The sequence below is a fragment of the Periplaneta americana genome, chromosome 6 (genome assembly GCF_040183065.1).
Source record: "Periplaneta americana isolate PAMFEO1 chromosome 6, P.americana_PAMFEO1_priV1, whole genome shotgun sequence".
Taxonomy (NCBI): Eukaryota; Metazoa; Arthropoda; class Insecta; order Blattodea; family Blattidae; genus Periplaneta; species Periplaneta americana.
In genome coordinates, this window is record NC_091122.1 from 178,577,689 (window position 1) to 178,603,956 (window position 26,268).

Below are 26,268 nucleotides of genomic sequence, written 5' to 3' on the forward strand. Positions count from 1 at the left end.
GTCTTGCCGTTGAATGGGGCATTATAACTGTTCTCACTTTGTTTTTATTTAAAACTGGAATGATGACGTTAAAAACTTCATAGTGATAAAATGCTGAATCATTATGTAAGAAGCAATTTGTAGAGCACTTGTTTAAATCACTTAGTTTGTTAGGAAGTAGACTGGGGTGACTTACGAATTATTATTTTTACTTTTGCACTGTGTCAATGCGGTTTTCGGCGTAATAGATCGACTATTGATCAGATTTTTTGTATTCGACAGATAATGGAGAAAAAATGGGAGTATAAGGGTACAGTACATCAGTTATTCGTAGATTTCAAAAAGGCATATGACTCGGTTAAGAGGGAAGTATTATATGATATTCTTATTGAATTTGGTATTCCCAAGAAACTAGTTCGATTAATTAAAATGTGTCTCAGTGAAACATACAGCAGAGTCCGTATAGGTCAGTTTCTATCTGATGCTTTTCCAATTCACTGCGGGCTAAAGCAGGGAGATGCACTATCACCTTTACTTTTTAACTTCGCTTTAGAATATGCCATTAGGAAAGTTCAGGATAACAGAGAGGGTTTGGAATTGAACGGGTTACATCAGCTTCTTGTCTATGCGGATGACGTGAATATGTTAGGAGAAAATACACAAACGATTAGGGAAAACACGGAAATTTTACTTGAAGCAAGTAGAGCGATCGGTTTGGAAGTAAATCCCGAAAAGACAAAGTATATGATTATGTCTCGTGACCAGAATATTGTACGAAATGGAAATATAAAAATTGGAAATTTATCCTTCGAAGAGGTGGAAAAATTCAAATATCTTGGAGCAACAGTAACAAATATAAATGACACTCGGGAGGAAATTAAACGCAGAATAAATATGGGAAATGCGTGTTATTATTCGGTTGAGAAGCTCTTATCATCCAGTCTGCTGTCCAAAAATCTGAAAGTTAGAATTTATAAAACAGTTATATTACCGGTTCTTCTGTATGGTTGTGAAACTTGGACTCTCACTCTGAGAGAGGAACATAGGTTCAGGGTGTTTGAGAATAAGGTGCTTAGGAAAATATTTGGGGCTAAGCGGGATGAAGTTACAGGAGAATGGAGAAAGTTACACAACACAGAACTGCACGCATTGTATTCTTCACCTGACATAATTAGGAACATAAAATCGAGACGTTTGAGATGGGCAGGGCATGTAGCACGTATGGGCGAATCCAGAAATGCATATAGAGTGTTAGTTGGGAGACCGGAGGGAAAAAGACCTTTAGGGAGGCCGAGACGTAGATGGGAGGATAATATTAAAATGGATTTGAGGGAGGTGGGGTATGATGATAGAGACTGGATTAATCTTGCACAGGATAGGGACCGCTGGCGGGCTTATGTGAGGGCGGCAATGAACCTTCGGGTTCCTTAAAAGCCATTTGTAAGTAAGTAAGTAAGTACTTTTGCACTGTGTGTTGTTGTTGTTGTATCAAAAACTTTATCTACTTTTTACTTTTCAAGTAACCACTTGTTAACATTACCATTTTGAAGTTCACTGTTGTCCATTATTTCATATGCAAATTTTACCGCATGGAATGACCCACATACAAAGCGCGGACAATTGCAAAAATTCGTGGAGTGTACATTACCTGGTAGCCTCGAACAGTGTGATGAGGGACAGCAGGTTGGTCACCAGCAGCACCATCCTGCCTGGCACTACATCCGGCTTTACTAGGAAGCTTCCCCACGACATGACCACGAACATGGTTGTGGGCACGTAGGTTTCCAGAACATAGGGCATCACCTTCCGATGGAATGTCAGCCAGAACCGGAGAGAGGACACGTCTCCTACAAGCGAGAGTAATGTGTTAGGTACTATCGAGTCCAAATAATCCGTCCAGTATTGGGGAAAAAATATATTACAGCTTTTCTGCAGTAGCGAAGCAACTAAAGACATAGGTTTGGAAGTGAATCCCGAAAAGACAAAGTATATGATTATGTCTCGTGATCAGAATATTGTACGAAATGGAAATATAAAAATTGAAGATTTATCTTTTGAAGAGGTGGAGAAGTTCAAATATCTTGGAGCAACAGTAACAAATATAAATGATACTCGAGAGGAAATTAAACGCAGAATAAATATGGGAAATGCCTGTTATTATTCGGTTGAGAAGCTTTTATCATCTAGTCTGCTGTCGAAAAATCTGAAAGTTAGAATTTATGAAACAGTTATATTACCGGTTGTTCTTTATGGTTGTAAAAACTTGGACGCTCGCTTTGAGAGAGGAACAGAGATTAAAGGTAATTATGCAAATCTAGTCTTTCCCTTGAAATTATTCAAATCTGCTTTACAGGAAGCTTCACCTGAAAGACTAGATTTGCATAATATATACGTCACTGTGTACGTTAACAGAAAACCACAATTCCAAGTTACACAGAGTTTGTGTGCACTCGATGTGGGTCTCTGGCGTTTCGTCAGCCCACGCGAGTTGTGTGGATATAAAGGGAAAAGTTGAGACGGTGTCGGGTGGAGTTCCCAGGTAGCTCAGTTGGGAGAGCGCTGGTACGTTCAACCAGAGGTCCCGGGATCGATACCCGGCCCCGGAACAATTTTTCCCTTGAAATTATTCAGAGATTAAGGGTGTTTGAGAATAAGGTGCTTAGGAAAATATTTGGGGCTAAGAGGGATGAAGTTACAGGAGAATGGAGAAAGTTACACAACACAGAACTGCACGCATTGTATTCTTCACCTGACATAATTAGGAACATTAAATCCAGACGTTTGAGATGGGCAGGGCATGTAGCACGTATGGGCGAATCCAGAAATGCATATAGAGTGTTAATTGGGAGGCCGGAGGGAAAAAGACCTTTAGGGAGGCCGAGACGTAGATGGGAAGATAATATTAAAATGGATTTGAGGGAGTTGGGATATGATGATAGAGAATGGATTAATCTTGCTCAGGATAGGGACTAATGGTGGGCTTATGTGAGGGCGGCAATGAACCTCCGGGTTCCTTAAGAGCCAGTAAATAAGTAAGTAAGCGAAACTAACCTTTCGCAGAGTGAATTCGGGAAGTAGTGTCTACCATTTTAACTAAATAGATTGGCAGAATAAGTACGATATTTTAAAATAAAGTAGAAAGCGCCTAATATCAACTAGTGCTAACGTTCTTTGAACGTACCATAGCTAGAGCTAAAGCATGTATTCACTGAAGTAGTTACATACGACATTTCGGGAAGTTGAGACATGTATGTATTTATTCACACTGAAAATGGGTAAATACCCGGTGGCAGTGGTAACTAATTACACTCAATAATGACAATTAATAATAAACACACTTAATAATACTAATAAATAATAATAATAATAATAATAATAATAATAATAATAATAATAATAATAATAATAATGAGCATCCTAAATTGAATGAAGCACAATCACTTAAAATAATATTTAAAGTGAATCTAATTTTTATCTTAACCCTAAGTTCGAACTAAAACCCACGAGTATGATATGTTCATATATGCACAAGTACCTTTCAGCACTACACTCATTTCGCTGTCAACTCACTCACTGCACTGGAATTGCGACACATTTCACTGACACTATCCTGATTTCACTAATACTTCAAAAACATTTCACTGTTCAAATACTTTGCACTGCCACTATAAACTATAAAACTTCAGTGACACAAACACACTTCACTTACACAACACACTTCACTGACACAGCACACTTCCTCACTGATATAACACGTCAAATAACAAAACATCAATTACACCCTTTAAATAGTGTGTATAATATACAACCGTCTATTAGTAAAGTGCTTAAGCCTATTTTAAGTACATTTTTGGTTATTGGTAAAGCCTTTAGTAAGTCTGCAGGTAAAGCATTCCAGTCCCTGATAGTACGATTGAGAAAAGAAAACTTTCCAGTGTCCGTCCTCTGTCTTCTTTCCCTCAATTTATGTGAGTGGTCGTTCCTTGAAGAGTAGATGGGAAGATAATATTAAAATGGATTTGAGGGAGGTGGGATATGATGATAGAGACTGGATTAATCTTCCTCAGGATAGGGACCGATGGCGGGATTATGTGAGGGCGGCAATGAAGCTTCGGGTTCTCTAAAAGCCATTTGTAAGTAAGTGGAAATTTGGACCATGGAACGCTTATGCAGTACTTACCCCACTGCATTCGAGTCGTGAAGTTTTTATTGCATATCGTTATATCAAAATCGAATTTGGTGACAGTGAGTCTGTCTTTCCCATTTTCGTTGTAGAATTGCACGGAAGGAACAATCGTAGAGTTGCTCCAAACCATATACAGCTGATCAATAGGGTCCATTGCTGAAAATATAGAACCCACTGTTGAAAAACTTCCTTGATTAGCGTTTAGTTCAGTCCAGTTTAAAACATCACAACACTGCAGATAAAATAATATACATAATTTCATTATTATCTCTGTTAAGAATCTCATCATGGTGTAAAAATATTAGTCTAAATATTATGTAATTTGTGAAGTATGTATTTTGTTATCTTTATACTTCTCTTAGGAATGTGATCCTGGTATTAAAGGTTTAAAATTGAATTTAGAAGTAACGTAGATGCATTTATAGTCGCGACGCTGTTATTCCCGGCGTGACTCCTCCTCTTTGCTTACGTCTTAGGAAGTGAAGGCTCTACTGGGTGTTCATTTCAAAGTGTGTCATGACGTCACTGTTGTTGGGTCACCGATTTGAAGCGAGTTTCAGCTTATATGTTAGAGAAGTTGCCTATTATTTAAGGCGTTCTTCAATCTGAACTTGAGAACGTGTACGGTATAACTTGAACGTCGTAGCAACAGATGGGGGTCTGTACGGTCTGTGTGCTACCATAACCTCTTTCGAACTATGTTTTGCGCCGGCAAGTCGTACGCAGGGTATTTGTTATCATCGGTTGCGTACGGTAACATTCCACAACACAAATCAAATGCTCCGTGTCCATGTTGACCGTCGAAGTTAATGTCAACAAATACGTAAGTAATCGTCTTAACCCTCTCCCCCATATCCCGACAGTAAGAAAAAAAACTCACTTCAGTACGTGTTTCCAAACAGTTCACATTCTTGCCACTACTGGCGTTACCGTACGTATCGGTAAGTAATCTTCAGAATAAACGCCGTACTTGCTAGGCAACTTCTCTCGCATTTAGGTAATACGCCTTTGCGGAAGTGTAGGAAGATTGAATTCTCTAGGCTCATCGGATAGCCACATGACGACATACAGCGAGCCATGACACATTTTGAACTGAACACCCAGTATAACAGGCCTGCACAAGGTTTGCGCTCTCCGAGCCGGCTCACAGCTCATGAGCGGAATGCAGATATTAGCTGCGCTCTGTATAAGGGTGGACTGGAAGAAGGGGTGATCTCGTACAAAATGTACACAAAAGGAAGTACTATTACGAGTGCTTATGAAATGAATTCCCGTTCAGTGTGTGCAAAACTATCTTGGAGTGTTATTAATTAATAAAGAAATATTTATTTTACAGAAGTAATAGAAATTCTATAGCTACTTAAATGTACAATATCATTTTGTTATATTTTTATTTATCAGTACATCAAAACGAGGTTTTATGCTGTTGGCAGCTGAAAGGAACAGTAGCCTACTGATCGTAATGAAACATCAGTTACAGATGTTCGATGTCTGCCTTTATTAAAGCTGATTATAGAAAACAGTTGCTCACAAATATACAGTAAATGTTGAGCCAAACATAGCAATCATTTTCACAGCCAGCCTGTGTAGAAGTGGATATTATTGCTAATGTTTAGTCTTGTAAAACTCAACCAGGCTAGCAGTATTATTCAAACGATCTTTAGCACTTAGGTCACATTGAAGATCAATAACTTCGATCTGTAAATCGTTAAATGTTAAATGTTATGTTCCGTCTTTTAGATTCCATTAGATAACTGAGTGGTCGTTTCCCTCTCCTCTACCTATAGCAAGTCTATGTTATTCTGACGTATCTTCCTCTCCGTTTCGGCGAGCGGTAAACACCGCTCCCCCACTCCGAAGAGCGCGCGGGCTCGTTGAGTGCTGTTTGTGCAGGCCTGCTCTATAAAGTCTAGGTAGGTAGTATCGTTCGCCATTTTTGTTCTTTCGTTGCCGAGCTACCATACGAGGAATCTATTTGCCACACCGTTAAACAATATCATGTCGTAGCTCCTATGATAATAAATCAAACGCACTGTAATTCAGCAAATAATTGAGCGGCAAATAACGTCTTCGGTGCTTTCTGGGAACGCCAACGAAAGAGTCAAAATGACGGGCGGTTATTTAAGTATTTATCGAGCCTTAAGAAATGAATAACGTCTTCATCAGCGAATCACAAGATGCATACGTTTAAATGTAGCCGACCTGCAAAGCGATTGGCTGCCGGAAATTAGAGCGACGGGACAATAGTGAATTAGCCTATGTGTGATTTGTGTAGTTAATAATGTACCTTATAAAAATGGAACTGTCCCCGAACACGATCTTTGCTCTTTCGTTGTACCAAATTACTCGTTTGTAACTTTTTATGCGAGTTTCTACAAGTAATTGTAAGTGAACAAGCAAGTAATCACACAAGCAACTAAGCAAGTGATCAAACAAGCAACTAAGCAAGTGATCAAACAAGCAACTAAGCAAGTGATCAAACAAGCAACTAAGCAAGTGATCAAACAAGCAACTAAGCAAGTGATCAAACAAGCAACTAAGCAAGTGATCAACCAAGCAACTAAGCAAGTGATCAAACAAGCAACTAAGCAAGTGATCAAACAAGCAACTAAGCAAGTGATCAAACAAGCAACTAAGCAAGTGATCAAACAAGCAACTAAGCAAGTGATCAAACAAGCAACTAAGCAAGTGATCAAACAAGCAACTAAGCAAGTGATCAAATAAATAAAAGATTACAAATACAGGGTGGAAGTGAAATAACCCTGCAAGTTTTCAGAGCGAATAGCTCATGTTGTATGTAACAAAAAAGGTTAATACTATATTGGTGAAAAATTCATAGTTTTCTCAGGAAATGTTTTTTTTTTCCCAAATGTTTAACACCGTCTTATTCGGTAACTATTGCGCGTAGGATCGTGATTTTTGCCCATATCGATATAAAATCTAATAAGAAATCATTTATCCCTCTGGCATATTTCAGTAGCATGAACGGTTTTCGTATAAATTTAATTTATTATTGTTATTATTATTATACTCCAATTTTACAGAGAATCCTATTTTATCTGAGATAGGTATGTTAGGCTTATAAATCTATACTAATAATAAATCTGTAGCCGAAATTTTTCTGGTAATTTTCGATTTTCCAAAAATAATTGGTCCTAACATATATAATTAACCACCCTGAAACCGAAAATCGCTTTTTTGACATTTTTGTTTGTATGTCTGTCTGTATGTTTGTTACCTTTTCACACGATAATGGCTGAACCGATTTATATGAAAACTGGAATATAAATTAAGTTCGTTGTAACTTAGATTTTAGGCTATATGGCATTCAAAATATTTGATTTAAAAGGGGGGTTATAAGGGGGCCTGAATTAAATCGTAATATCTCGCTTATTATTGATTTTTGTGAAAAATGTTACATAACAAAAGTTTTTTTTAAAAATGATTTCCGATAAGTTTTATTCTTTGAAAAATTTTGATAGGACTGATATTTAATGAGATAAATGAGTTTTAAAATTAAAATAACGCCATCTAAGACGGTGCAATGAATTAAGAACAAATGACTTCGTCTATAAGGGGCCTTGGACATCAACAATCGAAAGCTATTAAACATAGCCAGCAGAGAATGTTTCTGTGTTTGTATGAAGTAATATCAGAAGCTAAATTAACCGATTTTCATAATTAATTATTATTTCACCATTGGAAAGTGTAGCTTCTCTAGATGGACATAATGCTATAATGTTATTACAGTAACGTCTGAGTAAATCGAGGACAGGTAAGATTAAAATAGCTTCTTATGCACAGAAAATTTGATAGCCTATTTTATACATTCGTTTTCTGTATTTCTGAAAATAATATTTATGTACACTCATTTTAATCTCAGAGAATTAACGAACAACGAGAGTGTATTGATTTAGTATGCAGTAATAGTACGTTAGCTTAGCAATCCATTATTTTATAATTCAAATTTTAACTATGCTCAATTGAATCGTGTTAAAATACATAAAATATATATGCAATAAATGCAATGCAAAAAAAAATTGGGTAATGAGCCAAGCAGATTATCTTGCGCTAACGTCCTATTTTAATTATGTAATTACTTTATATTTATTTCTAACAGGTGCAGCGAAGCGCACGGGTATGGCTAGTTATTATTATTATTATTATTATTATTATTATTATTATTATTATTATTATTATTATTATTATTATTATTATTATACTCCAATTTTACAGAGAACCCTATTTTACCTGAGATAGGCATGTTAGGGTTATAAATACATAATAATAATAATAATAATAATAATAATAATAATAATAATAATAGGCCTAATAATAATATGATATTGATTAATGAAGTCTCCTATTGAATTATCTTACGTTTCAGTTATGAAATTAACACAATTTTACAAATCTATAAATTCAGCAAATCTCTGCAAAGTTTTATAATTTATACACATGAATGAATGAAATGCAATGAGATGAAATTAAATACCAAAATACAATCTTATATTTCAATTAACAAGTTTCATGAAATGTATACTATATTATAACCTAAGCAAATAACTAATCCTAATATTCACTAGAATGTAGTTTAAATTTCTGTGGGTTGAAATCTCTGAAGACGTTACACAGTTTTCCGTTAAACAATGTTGTTACAAGCGGTTTCTAAATTTTATACAATACATTTATCGTGAATCTATTTTAAATTATTATCCTAATTTATTTCTATCAACTGTTAATTTAAATATTTATAGCAAAATATATAAAAACTATCGAAAAAAATAATAATAATTCAGTGGATATATAGAAATTTTATCATGAGTTCAGATTACAACTTTTGTGAACGTAATTTACATATCTCATAAAATCTTGATAACAGCATTTATTTCGGAACACTTGTATTGGTGGGGAGTACTTGGTTTCGCACCTGTCTAATCGACAAACTACGTTGCAGTTCAAATTTGTGACAGTCAAATAACAAATGTTGGACTGTTTGTTTTCTACCTTCTGTTTCTCTCTTGAACCTTTCGAAATAGCTACCAAACTTGCCATGTCCAGATAAGAACTGAGTTAGAACAAAGTTTGGTTGCATTATCTTAGAATTTACTCTGTCGTAAATCGTAGGGAAGTATAATTCCCTAGTTAAAGCTCCCTTTGTGCTGTGAACCCAGTAATCATTCCATTCATTAATTACCCGTTCTTTTAAACGCTTCTTCACATAAGATTTAATTTAATTTAAAAACCACTAATTTCAAGCCACTGAACGATCCGAGAAGATTGCAACGTTGTAACCAGAGAAGGAGTTGGAAGGTAGTTCATCTATATTTCACTTAGGGAGACAGATCTGAGTTCGTTGACCTCTTACATCTCTATTACGAAAAGAGAGAGCTGTGTGTTAGCGGCGATGTTGCCGGACTGCTGAAACTTCTATCTTAATTTTCTAATTAATCGTGCTTTTAATCACAAAACGTAATACAGGTTTTCTGTTAATTTAAGTGTACCCTAACACCCCTTTTAATCTGCAGGATTATTTCACTTCCACCCTGTATATGTTAAGAAAAAAAATACATATAATTAACTCTTTGTTAAGGAGTTGAAAATCTGATCGCCGATCAAGTTACAGACTTATTATTATATCTCTGACTTGCATTAAATACAGCCTTCTGAAAATGAAACATAACTACATTTCCACGCCAGAACTTACGTGCCATGAAATCCATTTTGCATTCTTGAATGTCCATGGGATAAAGTCTGAAGTCGAACTTACATTTCACTATCATTTCTACCCTGCAACAGTATGAAGAAATATATTTCAGTTTCGTTACCTTAAAGAAACCCCTTGTTCTCTGTTCTATTACTTGCATTTTAACCTCCTCTTTACTAACTCACGACTAATGCAGTGGAGGGAAGATTGCCTTTGGAAAACATTAAACATTCTCACAATGCGGGCGTCCCTGACCGTGTGGTTAGTACGATGCAAGGCCACCGCGCAGACGTCGCAGGACAAATACAAAACAAGGGATAAACAATTAGTCTCGCGGAATGGAGATACATAAATAAATAAATAAATAAATAAATAAATAAATACATAAATAAATAAATAATGAATTAGGTAATTAATAAGTAAATAACTAAATAACTGAATGAATTAAATAAATAGGTAAATAAATAAATACATAAATAGACAAATTAGTAAGTAAATAAATAAGTAAATATATAAATAAGTAAATAGGTAAATGTGTAAAAAATGAGTTAGCTACTTAATAAGTAAATAACTAAATGGCTAAATTATTGAAATAAATAAGTAAGTAAATAAATAAATAAAAAATGAGTTAGGTACTTAATAAATAAGTAAATAACTAAATAGCTAAATTATTGAAATGAATAAGTAAGGAAGTAAATAAGTAAATAAATAAAAAATGAGTTAGGTACTTAATAAATAAGTAAATAACTAAATAGCTAAATTATTGAAATGAATAAATAAGGTAGTAAATAAATAAATAAATAAAAAATGAGTTAGGTACTTAATAAATAAGTAAATAACTAAATAGCTAAATTATTGAAATGAATAAGTAAGGAAGTAAATAACTAAATAAATAAAAATGAGTTAGGTACTTAATGAATAAGTAAATAACTAAATAGTTAAATTATTGAAATGAATAAGTAAGGAAGTAAATAAGTAAATAAATAAAAAATGAGTTAGGTACTTAATAAATAAGTAAATAACTAAATAGCTAAATTATTGAAATAAATAAATAAGGCAGTAAATCAATAAATAAATATATGATAGATAAATAAGTAAGAGAGTGATACATAAATAAATGAATGAATGAATAAATAAATAAGTAAACAAATAAATAAGTAAATAAATAAAAACTAAATAAATAAATATATATATAAATAAATGAGGAAATAAGTGACAGATAAATACATAAGTAAATAAATATGTGATAAATAAATAAATGAGTGATAAATAAATAAATGAATGAATAAATAAATAAATAAGTAAATAAATAAATAAATGAATAAATAAATAAGTAAATAAATAAATAAATAAATAAATAAATAAATAAATAAATAAATAAATAAATAAATAAATAAGTGATAAACAAATGAATGAAAACTAACGTTTCTAAAACCAGTAAACCAAAAGGTGTAGCAAGTCATTGTGATGTTGCGAGCAAACCACGTGCTACAAACTCACTGCATGATCTGAGACACAGTCTTATCCTTTCGGAGCAGGAAGCGCGTGAGCTCCGAAATCCCGCGCTGTTTCTTGAGCTGCGTCAAACCGACCACATACATGTCGGGGGTCCAGAACTTGCGGGCGTCCGCCATTGCGACCACGTGCCACTCTCCTTCCTCCAACGTGTCTGCTACCACGACCCGGTGCTCAGTCCACGTGCGTTGGATGGATAAATCCATCGAGAGCTCCTGAAACAAGGACAGGTCGAGCTTGAATTATTAATGCCTCTTACTTTCTTTTGTGTGGCAAGAATATTCCCCTTGTGGTTAGGAGCTTAATACAAGCACAATTTATTCATTTTTAAAAGCAAATACATCGAGTAGAAAGAAGTACATGATATTCATGTTAATACTCGTAAATTATGGCCAAAGATATCCTACGGGAGCGTCATGTATTTCATAATGAGTTAACATTCTGGTTTTAAGATTGAGGTTCTGCAGTGAAAACCATCGTACGCATTATACAGGGTGATCCACGAGGATCCATCCCTTACGGAGCTTATTTCCGAAGACATTCTGAGCAAAAAATGTCATATAAACATTTGTACTAATGTCAATATTTTCAGAATTACACTAATTTGAAGTTGTTTGTAAAATACTATTATTCTTGAGTTTTAAGAGTAAATGAATATTACAGATAAAGAATGAACTATTCAGGAATATAATTTCTTTAATTAGCTGGTATTCTGAAGCTAAAAATGAGTTGTGAATTCCATAGTTGCTTCGTACAGATTTATTTATTATTATTATTATTATTATTTTTTTTCGATTTTAAACTACAAAATTACATTTTCTTACTCATTTAACACAATTGTTACAAATTACGCCGCTCTTGTGAATTCTTCAAGACTGTACATTAGGATGCATAATTAAACTGTAAAGAATCAAGTTCCTAAAGCCGTATGATTTGTAACAATTTTTGTGATAAATGCGTAGGAATGATGTCATTTTTAGTTAAAGATTGAAAAATAAAATCTGTACAAAGCAATTAACGACACGTTTTTAGCTTCAGAACACTAGTCAATTAAAGAAATGATACTTCTGAATAGTTCATTATCTATTTGTAATATTTTTCTACCCTTAAAACTAAAGAAAATGTATTTTACTAACAACTTTAAATTAGTGTAACTCTGAAAATATTGAGATTAGGACAAATGTTTATATGACTTTTTTGCTCAGAATGTCTTCGGAAATAAGCTCTGTAAGTGACAGTAATTCCTCGTGAATCACCCTGTATAATATCTTGATATATTGAAAGCTTATGCAATTAATATATACTGATTTGTTACTACTACTACTACTACTACTACCACTATTACTACTACTACTACTACTACTACTACTACTACTACTACTACTACAACAATGGGTAATCAATAAGTTTCCGGACTGCTCTGAAAGTAGGCAACACACAGGACATAGGAAACGAATAAGTTATCTAAAACCAGGGAAACGCCTGGCATCTATACTAAATGCATCACGTGAAAGGCAGAGAAGAAGACTAGCCATAAGGCGTATAAGGAGAGATTCCAGGAAAAATCGCAATAGGTCGTTGACATGTTTGCACAAAATCACGTGTAGAAGTTCAGTTCTTGAAGACAATGTGACGCTGTTTGATAGACTGACTCAACAGGCATGGAAGCAATGATCTTCAGTGACACGCATGTAGGCTATATTTAACTTTACAATAAATATAAGTGCAGTTCGGAAATATGTTGATTGACCCTTGTACTAATCTTACTACTGCTACTACTACTACTGCTACAGGGTGTACATAAATCTTCCCTGATTATAAACATTTATTATACTGAAAAACTACGCTAGATACAGGGACGCGGTTTTCTGCAAATAATACCTCAACTTACGAAGTTTTCATGGATAAGCATACACTTCAACATGCATTCCGTTTGTTTCCCAGAGAACGTCTAATCGATACCCGATTTGATGCCATGTCTCTCGCCAACATCTCGCTTTTTTGACCCCCATAATATCATATCATTATTGAAGTTTTAATCTATTGCACACGAACTGAGATTAAGAAATGGATATATAAACATACCGTTTACTTTATGGTGAAGGCTTCATTTGAATTTGAAGCATTTATCCGGTAAAAAGTCATTATTTCAGTTACTGATGAAAGACAGTAACATTATAAACAAAATTGCGTGATTATCAGTAAGTTATTATTAGTAGAAGGATCAGATGAAGCAATACGTACGTTGTTGACATCGTCCACTAGCGTGACATCTCGGATCTGGACCATTAGTATTACTTCTAGGGGGATGTCCGCAAGAGCTGGAATGAAGATAATAGTATGTTAGTTTATTGTGACATGATGTTGATAAAGCGTCGTAAAATAACCTACTAAAAAAAATTGTCACCAAAACGTAAACACTTCACATCACACCAGTTAATGATATTTCTATTTACCAGATACTCCCTTTAACAAAGTACAAAATATAAAATTTCATCTGTTCCTTAGACGATATTGATGTGTGTATTTACTATTAACATAATATAATATTCTTATGTTTTAAGTTTAAAAAATTATAACTTTTACTTTACGTAACTAGTTCTATTCATGAATATACATATAACTGACCCTCTTTATTATAAAGGGTGACCCAAAAGTCACTACTCATTATATTGAACTTAAATAAAATTTCAATCTTCCCATTGATTTCAAATTACCCGACTTTCATTTTCATCTGACAATTAGTTACTGTTACTAATATAGACAGTAGAGTGCATTGCTATATAATCAATGAATGAATGAATGAATCAATTAATTAGCTCTCAATAAAATATAATTTCACCATTCGATATGTTTCTTTATTTTATTTTAATGGGTAGTGAATTTTGGACCACTCTGTATATAATTTTTTCCTATTTTCTTCACGTTTCTTTCTTTTTGAGATCTACATAATTTCCTGTAAGCTACTGTTAAATTTACTGAAACTGATCAGGAGGAGAAAAAGAAATTGGTTGGGTTACTGGCTGAGAAGAAACTGCCTACTGAAGGGTGCACTGGAAGGAATGGTGAACGGAAGAAGAGTTCGGGGCAAAAGAAGATATCAGATAATAGACGACATTAAGATATATGAATCATATGCAGTCTAATAGGAACAGATAAAATAGGAAATATTGGAGAATACTGGGGTTGCAGTGAAGGACCTGCCTTTGGGTAGAACACTATAAATGAATAAGTGAACGAAGGAACTAAGGAAGAAATTAGTGTGAAATGTTTTGTGTGAAGTGTGGCATTATGAGACAACATCATGGACATGGCAAAGTGAAGGAAAACGACTGTAAGCATTTGAAATGTGAATATGGTGGTGAATGGTGGGTGTGAAATGGACAATTTGTAAAGCATAAAAAATAAGAGTAGTGAGTCTTCATTTCCATTCATTCATTCATTCATTCATTCATTCATTCATTCATTCATTCATTCATTCATTCATTCATTCATTCTATTCCATAGATCTTACATGAGCAATGAAGCTTTATGATGCGGAACAAGTCAAATATTTACAATATTACAATTACAGTTTTTACAAATTTTTACAGTTTTACAATTTAGTAATTTTCTACAATGTTTACAATTTTGTGCAATTTTTTACAATATTTTGGCGAGATGTAGTGAGATGAGGTGAGGTCCGAGGATTCGCCAAAATATTACCCGGCATTTGCCTTTTGGTTGGGGAAAACCTCGGAAAAACCCAACCAGGTAATCAAATCAAAGTGGTTAAAATTTTGAATTTAGTTTCTGAATACCAGTTATGTGTAATGAAAAAGGAATTAACTTTGATTTTATGACATTTAAAAAAAGTAAATTTACGTCATGACAAGTTAATTTACGTTTTAGACAATGCTCATGCCTTCATTTGCGTAACTGAATGTACATTTCCAACTTACACTACTGAAAATAATCGCAGTATCGTCTGTGTATGATATCATTGTACCTTTTTAGATTAATATTGCTGGAGATTCTTCGGAAAGGTTAGGTTTCACTGCATTTTGTGATATGAATAAAATTAGAATCATCTAAATGTTATTGTTTTAAGACAGTATTAATTGCTAATCGATGCTTTTTATCCCTGTGTGACAATACATCCGCGTGTACAGCTACAATTGAACAATGCCATTACTTCTAAAAAAAACCTTTTGTGGCGTTCCCTGAGATATTAATCAAATCGCTGAAATATCTCTCTTTTAACTATACTATACGCTAAGATTTTACACGCAATTGGGATTTACTTTCACACGCCAATGCATTATGGTCTCTTTAATTACAATTTATATTGTATTTCAAACGTACGTAGTCAAATTTTTACACGCAAATGAAGCATGAACATGTATCTCAAAATCGATTGTCAACTAGGCATATTGTACTATCAAGTGTCGTGTATTAAAATCAAGTAAAGTTAGAAATTCTCCACCAAACTGACGCCGATCAACCATCGTATCATGACATCATCACCAGCATTAGGGTTTCCAGATAAACAAGCGGTCTTCATTTTTTTTTTCGAAACAGCTTTGAATTTTTCACGTAAAATAGGCCTACGTCATTTAAAAATATATTATGATTAAGGTACTAGAATTTTCATCGATATAAATGTGACTTAGGTTATATTTCTCACCGCTCACGTTTGACCCTCTATTAACGGAATTTTTATGTTACTTGTGCCACTTTAGATCTATCCTTTTAGCCTGTTGTATACCTGTCAGATGGGAGAAGAAACATCGGGTTTGATAGGTGTGCATTGTAAAGCATGTGAGCTATGACTGGCCAACATAACTAGCCTAAGATGGCATGTTAAAAACCAGCTACTGCAGTCAATCAAAGAATGTGGTAATGGATGGGGAGGGCCCATGTGCAATAAACGATGTATGGCAGGGATGGAAGATGACAGGATTTCATTTGACTGCAGTAGAAGCATTTTGCCCTTTTCTAGTAATTGAAAGAAATATAATTTAATGAATTTTAAGAGGGACTGAATTGAATTTTGGTAATTTCTAAACTTTAAAGGATACATGAATTATTTTTTGCTCTGGGCATTACTTGGTATACGTACAAATTTCCAAAGCTGTAATGTAAGTAATATCAACATTATTAATTATTAATATTAATTTTATGTTAACATTTTGATATGTATATAATTCCTATCTTTGCTAAAATTTCACATAATTTTTAATATATATTTTTTCGCAATACTGATATTGATATTGATATTTATTTGTCATTCAACTTTACAATTCACAGTTATGGTGGACCTTCACATTTCTGTTTCTCGATCCACCATCCCTTTAATACATATAACTCTTTTCTATTAAGGTATTCTTTGCCGAGAATTTCTTGATTGCTTTCTAATGTTCTATTATGACTGAATTGCTATATGTCCTTCCCCCTCTATCCTCTTCTATTCTCTCCCTCCTACCTAGACTGTTTCCCTTCCATTCCTAAATTTCCTATTTTATTACCCCTATCCATATATTTATTTCGATAATACTCCTACAGTTATAGTACCCCTGCTACTACTCACAATCCAAAACATTGAAAAACATCAAATATCTAATTCACTTAAATTACACTTCCAATTTCTCTCTCATTCCACTTCACATTTGTTCAGATATCATTGTATTCATTGTTTGATAGTTTATCTTATTACACTCTTACCCTATCTTCTTACACTAACACTTTCTTCTCTGTTCCTTTTCTTACACTTTTGCCACCCCTAACTTTTCTGTACTCACTTTTTAGCACTCTTCTTCTTCGCTATAACCTCTCCAACGCCCTATCTATTCAGTCCTCACAATCACTAATATCTGGTAGTCGCTTCATTCCTACACTCGTTCTCATGTCTTCTCTTGCATTTCCTCCATTAGTCTTGTCTATGCTCCTGACCTCAGACACTACCAGTTGTTTCCCTAATCCTTCGTCCGCAGTGTTTTATATCTGCCTCACGATTTTTTCGCAATAGCTTATGACATGGTAAAACATAATTGGCATTTAGTTTTCTCAAGCTTTAATTATGCATCTTGATTACACAACTTTTAACACTGTATCACTTCGGAATATGTGTGATAAGACTTTCTTGTGTTAAATTCTAGCGTACCTTGTTTACATGTTTCGACCTAGTTATGGGTCATCTTCAGAACTGGTCGTTGCTGGTCTTGATGCCTCTTGTTTTGTTTCCTGTGAGGGTGTGTTCGTGTGGTGTAAAGTGGAGTCAAAGAGTGTGTGTATTCTGAAATTGAGTCGTGTGTTGAGAATTTCTTTGGGGTGTGTTTTTGTGTGTCTGTATATTTCATATTGTTCTAGTGTGTTTAGTTTCTGGCGTCTTGATTGGATGTGTAGTATTTCCATGTCTGTGTTGATGTCTCTGTAGGTGTGGTTAGCATTTGTGATATGTTCTGCATATGTGGAGATGTTTTGTAATTTTGTTATGGGTGTGACAGACAGGCAGATCATTTCAAACACGTTACAAAGAACACATCATAGCCATAACAAAATTACAAAACACCTCCACATATTCAGAACAACATCATAATGCTAACCACACCTACAGAGACATCAACACAGTCATGGAAACACTACACATCCAACCAAAAAGCCAGAAACTAAACACACTAGAACAATATGAAATATACAGACACACAAAAACACACCCAAAGAAATTCTCAACACACAACTCAATTTCAGAACACACACACTCTTTGACTCCACTTTACACCACACGAACACACCCTCACAGGAAACAAAACAAGAGGCATCAAGACCAGCAACGACCAGTTCTGAAGATGACCAATAAATAGATCGAAACATGTCAACAAGGTACGTTAGAATTTAACACAAGAAAGTCTTATCACACATATTCCTTTAATTATGGTTTGAATGAAAAATTATTAAATTTAATAATTTAAAAATAAAAAATCATGCATATTAGGCAATTAAAAATTTGTAGTCGCAGTGATAGGGATTATAGTAGTCCATTAAAATACATCGCCCTCGGCCGGCCGGATCTGAACCCGCGAACTTCTGATCAAGGACTTTGTATTCGACCGAGGACGATTTTCGAGTGGGTGATGTGCTGCAATTACGCGACATTAGGGCCTATCTGCTTTTTCAGTCAAAGTATGAGAGTCCTATTTCCAGCTTGTTACATTTGCTGGATGATCTATTCCTATTTGTTAGGCGTAACTGACTTTGGCCCAGTTTCACCAAGCTCAGTTAAAATAACCCTAACAGCATGTTAAGTAACGTCTTGTTAAAAATTAAACATCCTGTTAGGATAATAGTTTTTCACCAACCCTTTGAAGTACGTTGGTAAGGTAACATGATGTTAAGAGCAATGTAACATGAATCAAAGAAGCAGTGATTGTGTGAAAGTTTACTGAATGTGCCTATAGTTGTGGTGTAGTCATCTGTTTTAGCGGAAAATTGTATTTTTACATTATGGCAATATTAGAGACTAATATAATTATAACGGAAATCTAGAAAAAAGAAACGTTTAAGGAGCAGTCATTTTACCTCCTATGAGAAACATAACTTAATTATTTTTAATATATCTAGAAACTTATTATAAAAATGTAATCGAAGACAAACGTAGTGATGGAACTTCCATAAGGGAAAAGGAACAACCATGCGTTTATTTAACCCTAGATTTTAATCGCCATTTGGATTTGGAAACGTGAACTATGAAACAAATCTATGTTATGAAAGTATTAAAAGAAATTTTAAGAAGGATTATGCATAAGATACAGTGGAATGTGGTACTTTCACAGTCAAAGTTTATAGGGGCGCGAAGATTCTTTCATTTATCCAGGAGCAAGTAGAACCAATAGAAAATGAAGATGATTATGATGCTGAATACAATGGTAAGCGTTATAGTATATTGCGTAGTGTGGTAAGTGAAAAGTCGAGTGTTTTAAATTTCCGAGTTTCTGTAACACTTAACACACATTCTGTTTTTTGGCCGATCTTAATAAAAAAAAAATATTGTTAATCATTTTAATTTATTTGTCGGTTGGTGTCATGTATTTGTTGATAGGTATTATTCATTTGTTATTTACTTACCGTAAGTTTAACTTACAAGGCCTACCAAGAACATCGGTAAAGTCGTTAAAAGACACGACCGGCCAAAATATCATTTTTTACGACCATATTGAAATGAATGCTTTAATCAAACTGCAAAAGTGTAATAAACTTAATTGAAATGGAAACAACTGCAAAACTACATATTTCTGCTTGAATTAGATATTATTCAATAATTTTTATATCTCAGCTAATGTTAAAACTTACAAAAAGGAACTATGAATTAAGTTATTTTCGTACGTATACAAACTGCAAATAAGAATCATTTGCATTCTTTTGTTTCCCACTGTCTCAAATGTCATTGTTTTGTTTCCCTCTATCTAAAACCATATTCATACTTCCATACGTCTCGTCTTCTCTATTTCAGAGATTCTGTTATGCATTTAACACATGTATTTCATACTATTTTTTGGCCTATCTTAATAAAAAACAAATTATTATTAATAATTTTAAATTTAATTTGGACGCTAATATTTTCATGCGTGATCGGCGTTTGTTATTTGTCGATAGGTGTCATTCATTTGTTATTAGTCGTATTTATCGATAGGTGTTATTCATTTGTTAATTACTTACCGCAGTGTGTGTTTACAAGGCTTACCAACAACATCGGTAAGGTTCTTAAAAAGACGATCGGCTAAAAAATATTTCATCATCATCATCATCATCATCATCATCATCTTCACTTCATGGTTCAGGCTTAGTGCCTGTTCCGTCTTCACATTTTATTCAGTTCCACCTCTTCCTAGGACGTCCGACATCTCTTTTGCCTTTAGGTTGGTATTGTTGTATCAGTGCTGGAATTCTTTCGTTATCCATTCGAGACAGGTGTTCTTTCCGCTTTTCTTTATAATCTTCAACTTTATCGTTTATGTTGTATATATTTAATTCTTTACGGATATCCTCATTTCTTATCAGATCCCTTCTTGCACATCCCTTTACTCTGCGTAGAAACCTCATCTCTGCAGCCTGTAATTTACTTTTATCTCGTTCTTTAATTATCCATGATTCGCTTCCATATGTCAACACGGGTACTGCCATAGTTTTATAGAACTTTAGTTTTGTTTCTTTTCTAGTTTTATTTTTTAGTGTTCTATTTATTGTTCCGCATATCCACTGGAATTTGCTTATTTTGTTGTCAATATCTCTATCTACATCATAAGTTATATTACAACCTAAATAATCAAAATGAGATACTTGTTCTATGGGCTTATTATCAACTATTATTTTTGTACGAATTGGAAATTTACCACTGTGGGCCATTACTTTAGTTTTATGAGTTGATATGCTGAAATTATAGTCTTCTTTTCCTAGTAGGTGTAGTTTGTGAATGGCATATTGCAATTTTTCTTCACTGTCTTGTATTAATGTTACATCATCGGCAAACATTAGAATATTTAAAAATGTATCTTTACTAATCTTTATACCTGGATTCACCTCCATTTTCCATTTTTTAATTAAGTCATCTAGATATATGTTGAAGAGACTAGGTGATAGGCTACAACCTTGTCTGAGTCCTTGATTTATTCTTATTTCTTCTGTTTTCGATGTTCCTGTGTTTATTATTATCTTTGTATCTGTGTAGAGGCATTTTATTATTTCTATCAAATGTGGAGGGTAACCTTTATTATACATTATTTTCAATAATTTGGATCGTTCTACACAATCAAAAGCTTTCTCGAAGTCAACGAAAGCTATGTGCGTTTCTAGATTGACTTCTCGTCGTTTCTCTAAAATTCTCTTTATACTAAAAATATTGTCACTGCATGAGAGCCCTTTTCTAAAACCTATCTGCTCTTCTTCTAGATTCACTTCAGATATCATTTTTAGGCGATTATTAATTATTTTAGTATATATTTTATAAGTAGTATTTAAAAGGCTTATTCCTCTGTAGTTTTTACAATTATTTCTTTCTCCTTTTTTAAAAAGTGAAATTACTTCTGCTACTTTCCAAGTCTTGGGAATTGTGTAACTTCTCCAGCATTCATTTAGTAAATGTAGTAGTCTCAAATGTAGGATCAAACTTCCATCCAAAAAATATTTAATTTTGTAATTTGTAAGTGCCGGACCTTAAAGAATATAAACGTTCATATGTTACATAGTTGACATACTAGGTGACATGCGTGAACTTACCTCCAGTGTGTCCACTTGGAGCATCCAATTTTTCATAATCACTGGGTAGTTTAAAATCGTCGAAGTGGCCTGAAATCTCTCTAGGTGCGACGGCTACCAGTCTACTAGGGACAGAATGGATCAGTCTTTGTTAAATACATAGAAATAACGTATTTGTTACAGAATAAATATAAATATGGTCAGTACATAACTTAAATTTAATAGCTCAAAAATATTCAATGGAAATATCCATTAACAAAACAAAAATAATGGCCTTTGTGGTAAATACACAATACATAGCAAAATTTGTTTAAATGACACAATTTTGGAAAGAGTTAATGAGTTTAATTATTTAGGATATATACTTTCTTTTGTTGAAAATTTGGATTTATCAGAGAAAATTGTAAACTTCAACAAATCAATGGGCATCATTAATATAGTTTTAAAGCCTTCATTAGTACTTAATTACTTACTTACTTACTGGCTTTTAAGGAACCCGGAGGTTCATTGCCGCCCTCACATCAGCCCGCCATTGGTCCCTATCCTGAGCAAGATTAATCTATTCTCTATCATCATATCTCACTTCCCTCAAATCCATTTTAATATTATCTTCCCATCTACGTCTCGGCCTCCCCACAGGACTTTCTCCTTCCCGTCTCCCAACTAACACTCCATATGCATTTCTGGATTCGCCCATACGTGCTACATGCCCTGCCCATCTCAAACGTCTGGATTTAATATTCCTAATTATGTCAGGTGAAGAATACAACGCGTGCAGTTCTGTGTTGTGTAACTTTCTCCATTCTCCTGTAACTTCATCCCTCTTAGCCTCAAATATTTTCCTAAGCACCTCATTCTCAAACACCCTTAACCTATGTTCCTCTCTCAAAGTGAGAGTCCAAGTTTCACAACCATAAAGAACAACCGGTAATATAACTGTTTTATAAATTCTAACTTTCAGATTTTTTGACAGTAGACTGGATGATAAAAGCTTCTCAACCGAATAATAACAGGCATTTCCCATATTTATTCTGTGTTTAATTTCCTCCCGAGTATCATTTATATTTGTTACTGTTGCTCCAAGATATTTGAACTTCTCCACCTCTTCAAAAGATAAATTTCCAATTTTTATATTTCCATTTCGTACAATATTCCCGTCACGAGACATCATCATATACTTTGTCTTTTCGGAATTTACTTCCAAACCTATCTCTTTACTTGCTTCCAGTAAAATTCCCGTGTTTTCCCTAATCGTTTGTGGATTTTCTCCTAACATATTCACGTCATCCGCATAGACAAGAAGCTGATGTAACCCGTTCAATTCCAAACCCTCTCTGTTATCCTGGACTTTCCTAATGGCATACTCTAGAGCAAAGTTAAAATGTAAAGGTGATAGTGCATCTCCTTGCTTTAGCTAAAGCCTTCATTAGTACAAAAATCAACTCGTACTCGTCTTTATCAAATAATAGCTCGACCAGTCCTTTGTTATGGGAGTGAAGCGTGGACTGTAAGCAGACTAACAGCTTGCGAGATGAGATTCATGCGCCGAACAGCTGGCTACACTAAATGGGATCGAAAGAAAAATGAAGACATCCTTCAAGAATTTAATGTGTCATCAATACTGGACTATATCTCCAGATATCAGTTAAACTGGAAGGAACACGTCTCAAGAATGGTTTCATCCAGGATCCCTAAGGCAATAATGAAGTATTGTCCAAATGGGAAACGGTCACTGGTCGACCCACGAAAAGATGGCAAGAAAATCACTTTTTCAGGCCGTAAGAGTTCTTTTGTGACTAGTAGTACTTGACAGGATGATGATGATGATGACGATGAATAAATATAAATAAAGTATGTAGGCCAATTTGTGTAATGTACATACACAGGGACATTATTTTATTTTTACTTCAATTTTTATTTTACCTGAGTTTTTTAATGTACTTCACTCCCACCCCTTCTACTAATGAAGTTCCAACTGTCCTCCAGACAGAATCAAGGCCGCATATGGTAAACAGCATTGAGTTAGTGAGTATAGTACTTTCCAGAAATATGTTCGCGTTTTCCAGTGACGAAAGAGCTATCAATATTGAATCATATTTTCGCACAGGTACTGTCCGTTTGCATACGTCGCATCCCGATTTCCTCCACCTGGTTCTGCACGCCCCTCTGTAAAAGCTGGGCTGTCTTAGCTCTTTTCTGGAAACATTATTTTCTGTTAGGAATTGGACGTCTACGTAATATTACAAAACTGTTTAAAGTAACTTAAATGAAAGAGTCTCGGTAAGTAATTAACTGTCACGTGATTTCCTCCCTTTCTACGATCCTGCGGCATAACCACTTGGACGGACAGTAGATAGCATGTCTGAGTAATTTTATCTGTGCGGGTCGGGCAGAAGTGAAGATTGAATTTACAGTACGTAAGGTACTCTTTTATAGAGTAGGTACAGAATTATTTCAACATGAGTTACTAAATACGAAGGACGAAACTGGCAATTGGAATTATATGCAATAGTCTATAGTGCGATAATATGCACAAAAGAACTGAAACCTGTATCGAAATGAACGACCACCATTTTCAAATATATGTTTAAATATCCATATTATAATTATTTTTCAATTGAACTTCATTATTCTCTACATTGTACGCTAATGTGCTGTAGACAGTATAATATACACTGCATAATGAATACGTCCGAATAGATAGCTCAGTTCGTGAGTAAAAACACTTATTGTTAATACTGTACTGTATTTTGATTAAACAAAAACCTAATGAAAATTATCGAACTCAAAACCGCGATATTTCCTAGTTTACGTAAATGGATGAACTACTTTTCTTCCCTCCTATACCTTGTAAAGTGATTTGTTTGTGTTTTACGCCGGTATCATCGAACTCCAATCGTGGAAGGGGGTAGCGAACGGTGTTTCCGGTTCTCTAAAGGTATAGCCAGGTTAATATAAAAAATGTTAGTAAAATAAAATGATGTCCCTGTATAACTTGTCTAGTTTCTCAATAGTGTTTCCTACATTTAAAGAAATGTTGACAAGAGATTTTTATTCTGAGTAGATGAATTAAGTGTAATATGGGTTGCAAAGAGTAGTGAAGTGCATTCCATAACCTCTCCTACTCAAATCCCATCCTCACCTTCCCGTGGTGCAACCTGTTTTTAACAAACGAGGCTCTGGGGATCTAGTCAAGCGGTTTAACCGTTTCATCAGAAATGGAGGAATTGCCATTTCAGCATGCCGACCTGCCATGGCATACATCAGTGGTGAAGAGGGGATATGGTCGGTGGAATTGTCTGACAATCCATTTATATACCTGGAACTACTCTAAGCACAAGCGTTTTGTTCTTTTAGGTGCAAGCTATATATTTTAAATATGTAATCTACCTGTATGTATGTAATTTGTAATTTCAATAAATTTAATTTTACTTACGTGAAGGAGTATTTTTCTTTCCACGTTGAATAAAAACATTAATTTCTCGGTTTTGTATCTGCGATCATTACTACTTACTTAAAAATATCAAAATTTATATACTAGCCCCCCATCTACATCTCGGTCTCCCCAAAGGTATTTCTCCCCCTATTTGCATGTCTGAATTCGCCCATACGTGCTACATGCCCCGCCCATCTCAAAGTCTGGATTTAATATTCCTAATTATGTCAGGTGAAGAATAAAATTGGTGCAGTTCTGTGTTGTGTAACTTTCTCCATTCTCATGTAACATCATCCCTTTTAGCCCCAAATATTTTCCTAAGCACCTTATTCTAGAACACCCTTAATCTCTGTTCCTTTCTCAAAGTGAGAGTCCAAGTTTCACAGCCATACAGAACAGCTGAAAATATAACTGTTTTATAAATTCCAACTTTCAGTTCTTTTGAAAACAGACTGTGTGACAAAAGCTTCTCAACCGAATAATAGGCATTTCCCATATTTATTCTGCGTTTAATTTTCTCTCGGTTGTCATTTATATTTGTTACTGTTTTGCTCCAAGGTATGTACTTGCATTTTTTCACCCTTTCAAAGGATAAATTTCCGATTTGTATATTTCCATTTCGTACTGTGTTCTGATCACGAGACATAATCATTTACTTTGTTGTCTTTTCGGGATTTATTTCCAAATCTATCGTATAATAAAAAAAAAGTTACATATCATAATTTTAAGTTTTAGTAGTAGTTTCGATACTTAATAGTTTGTCGACCGCTAGTTTAGTGTACAAAAGAAAAGTTTAAAGTATCAACGAAGAGAAGCTCACAACTTAGGAATCAGTAAACATGCTGCAATATATATTGCGAGCAAATTTTGAATCCTCGAATAATGTTTTGAAGTACACAGAATATGTAGATAAGTAGATAGATGGATTTATTGAGTAATATTATACATACAGATTTTTATATTATCATAATTCTCTCTAAGATCCAATGCACGGGTCTTCTGACCGTACATGCTTTGTACCTAGAACAAGTCCTACTTTGTAGGTTTCACCCCCCCCCCCACCTATGATTATATCTACTACTCTCTAAAACAGTGGTCGTCAGCACTCTCTGGAATGTGTGCAAAGGGTACGCGGTGCTGTCCCGTGTGCACCGTCGTGCAACAGGGAGAGATAGAGAGCATACTCGCTTGCAGCTACGGAGTGCACCCTAGTGC

General features: G+C 34.3%; 1 protein-coding gene across 1 annotated transcript; it reads right to left on the bottom strand.

Annotated features, from left to right (window-relative positions):
- Positions 1-1,623: 1,623 nt before the first annotated feature.
- Positions 1,624-24,872, bottom strand: LOC138702290 (glutamate-gated chloride channel-like). Its single transcript, XM_069829874.1, has 7 exons — positions 24,760-24,872; positions 21,639-21,742; positions 13,632-13,708; positions 11,373-11,602; positions 9,873-9,955; positions 4,160-4,321; positions 1,624-1,826 (listed from the first exon to the last, which is right to left on the bottom strand). The coding sequence occupies exons 1-7, from the start codon at positions 24,870-24,872 to the stop codon at positions 1,624-1,626; spliced, it is 972 nt and encodes a 323-aa protein (XP_069685975.1).
- Positions 24,873-26,268: the final 1,396 nt, after the last annotated feature.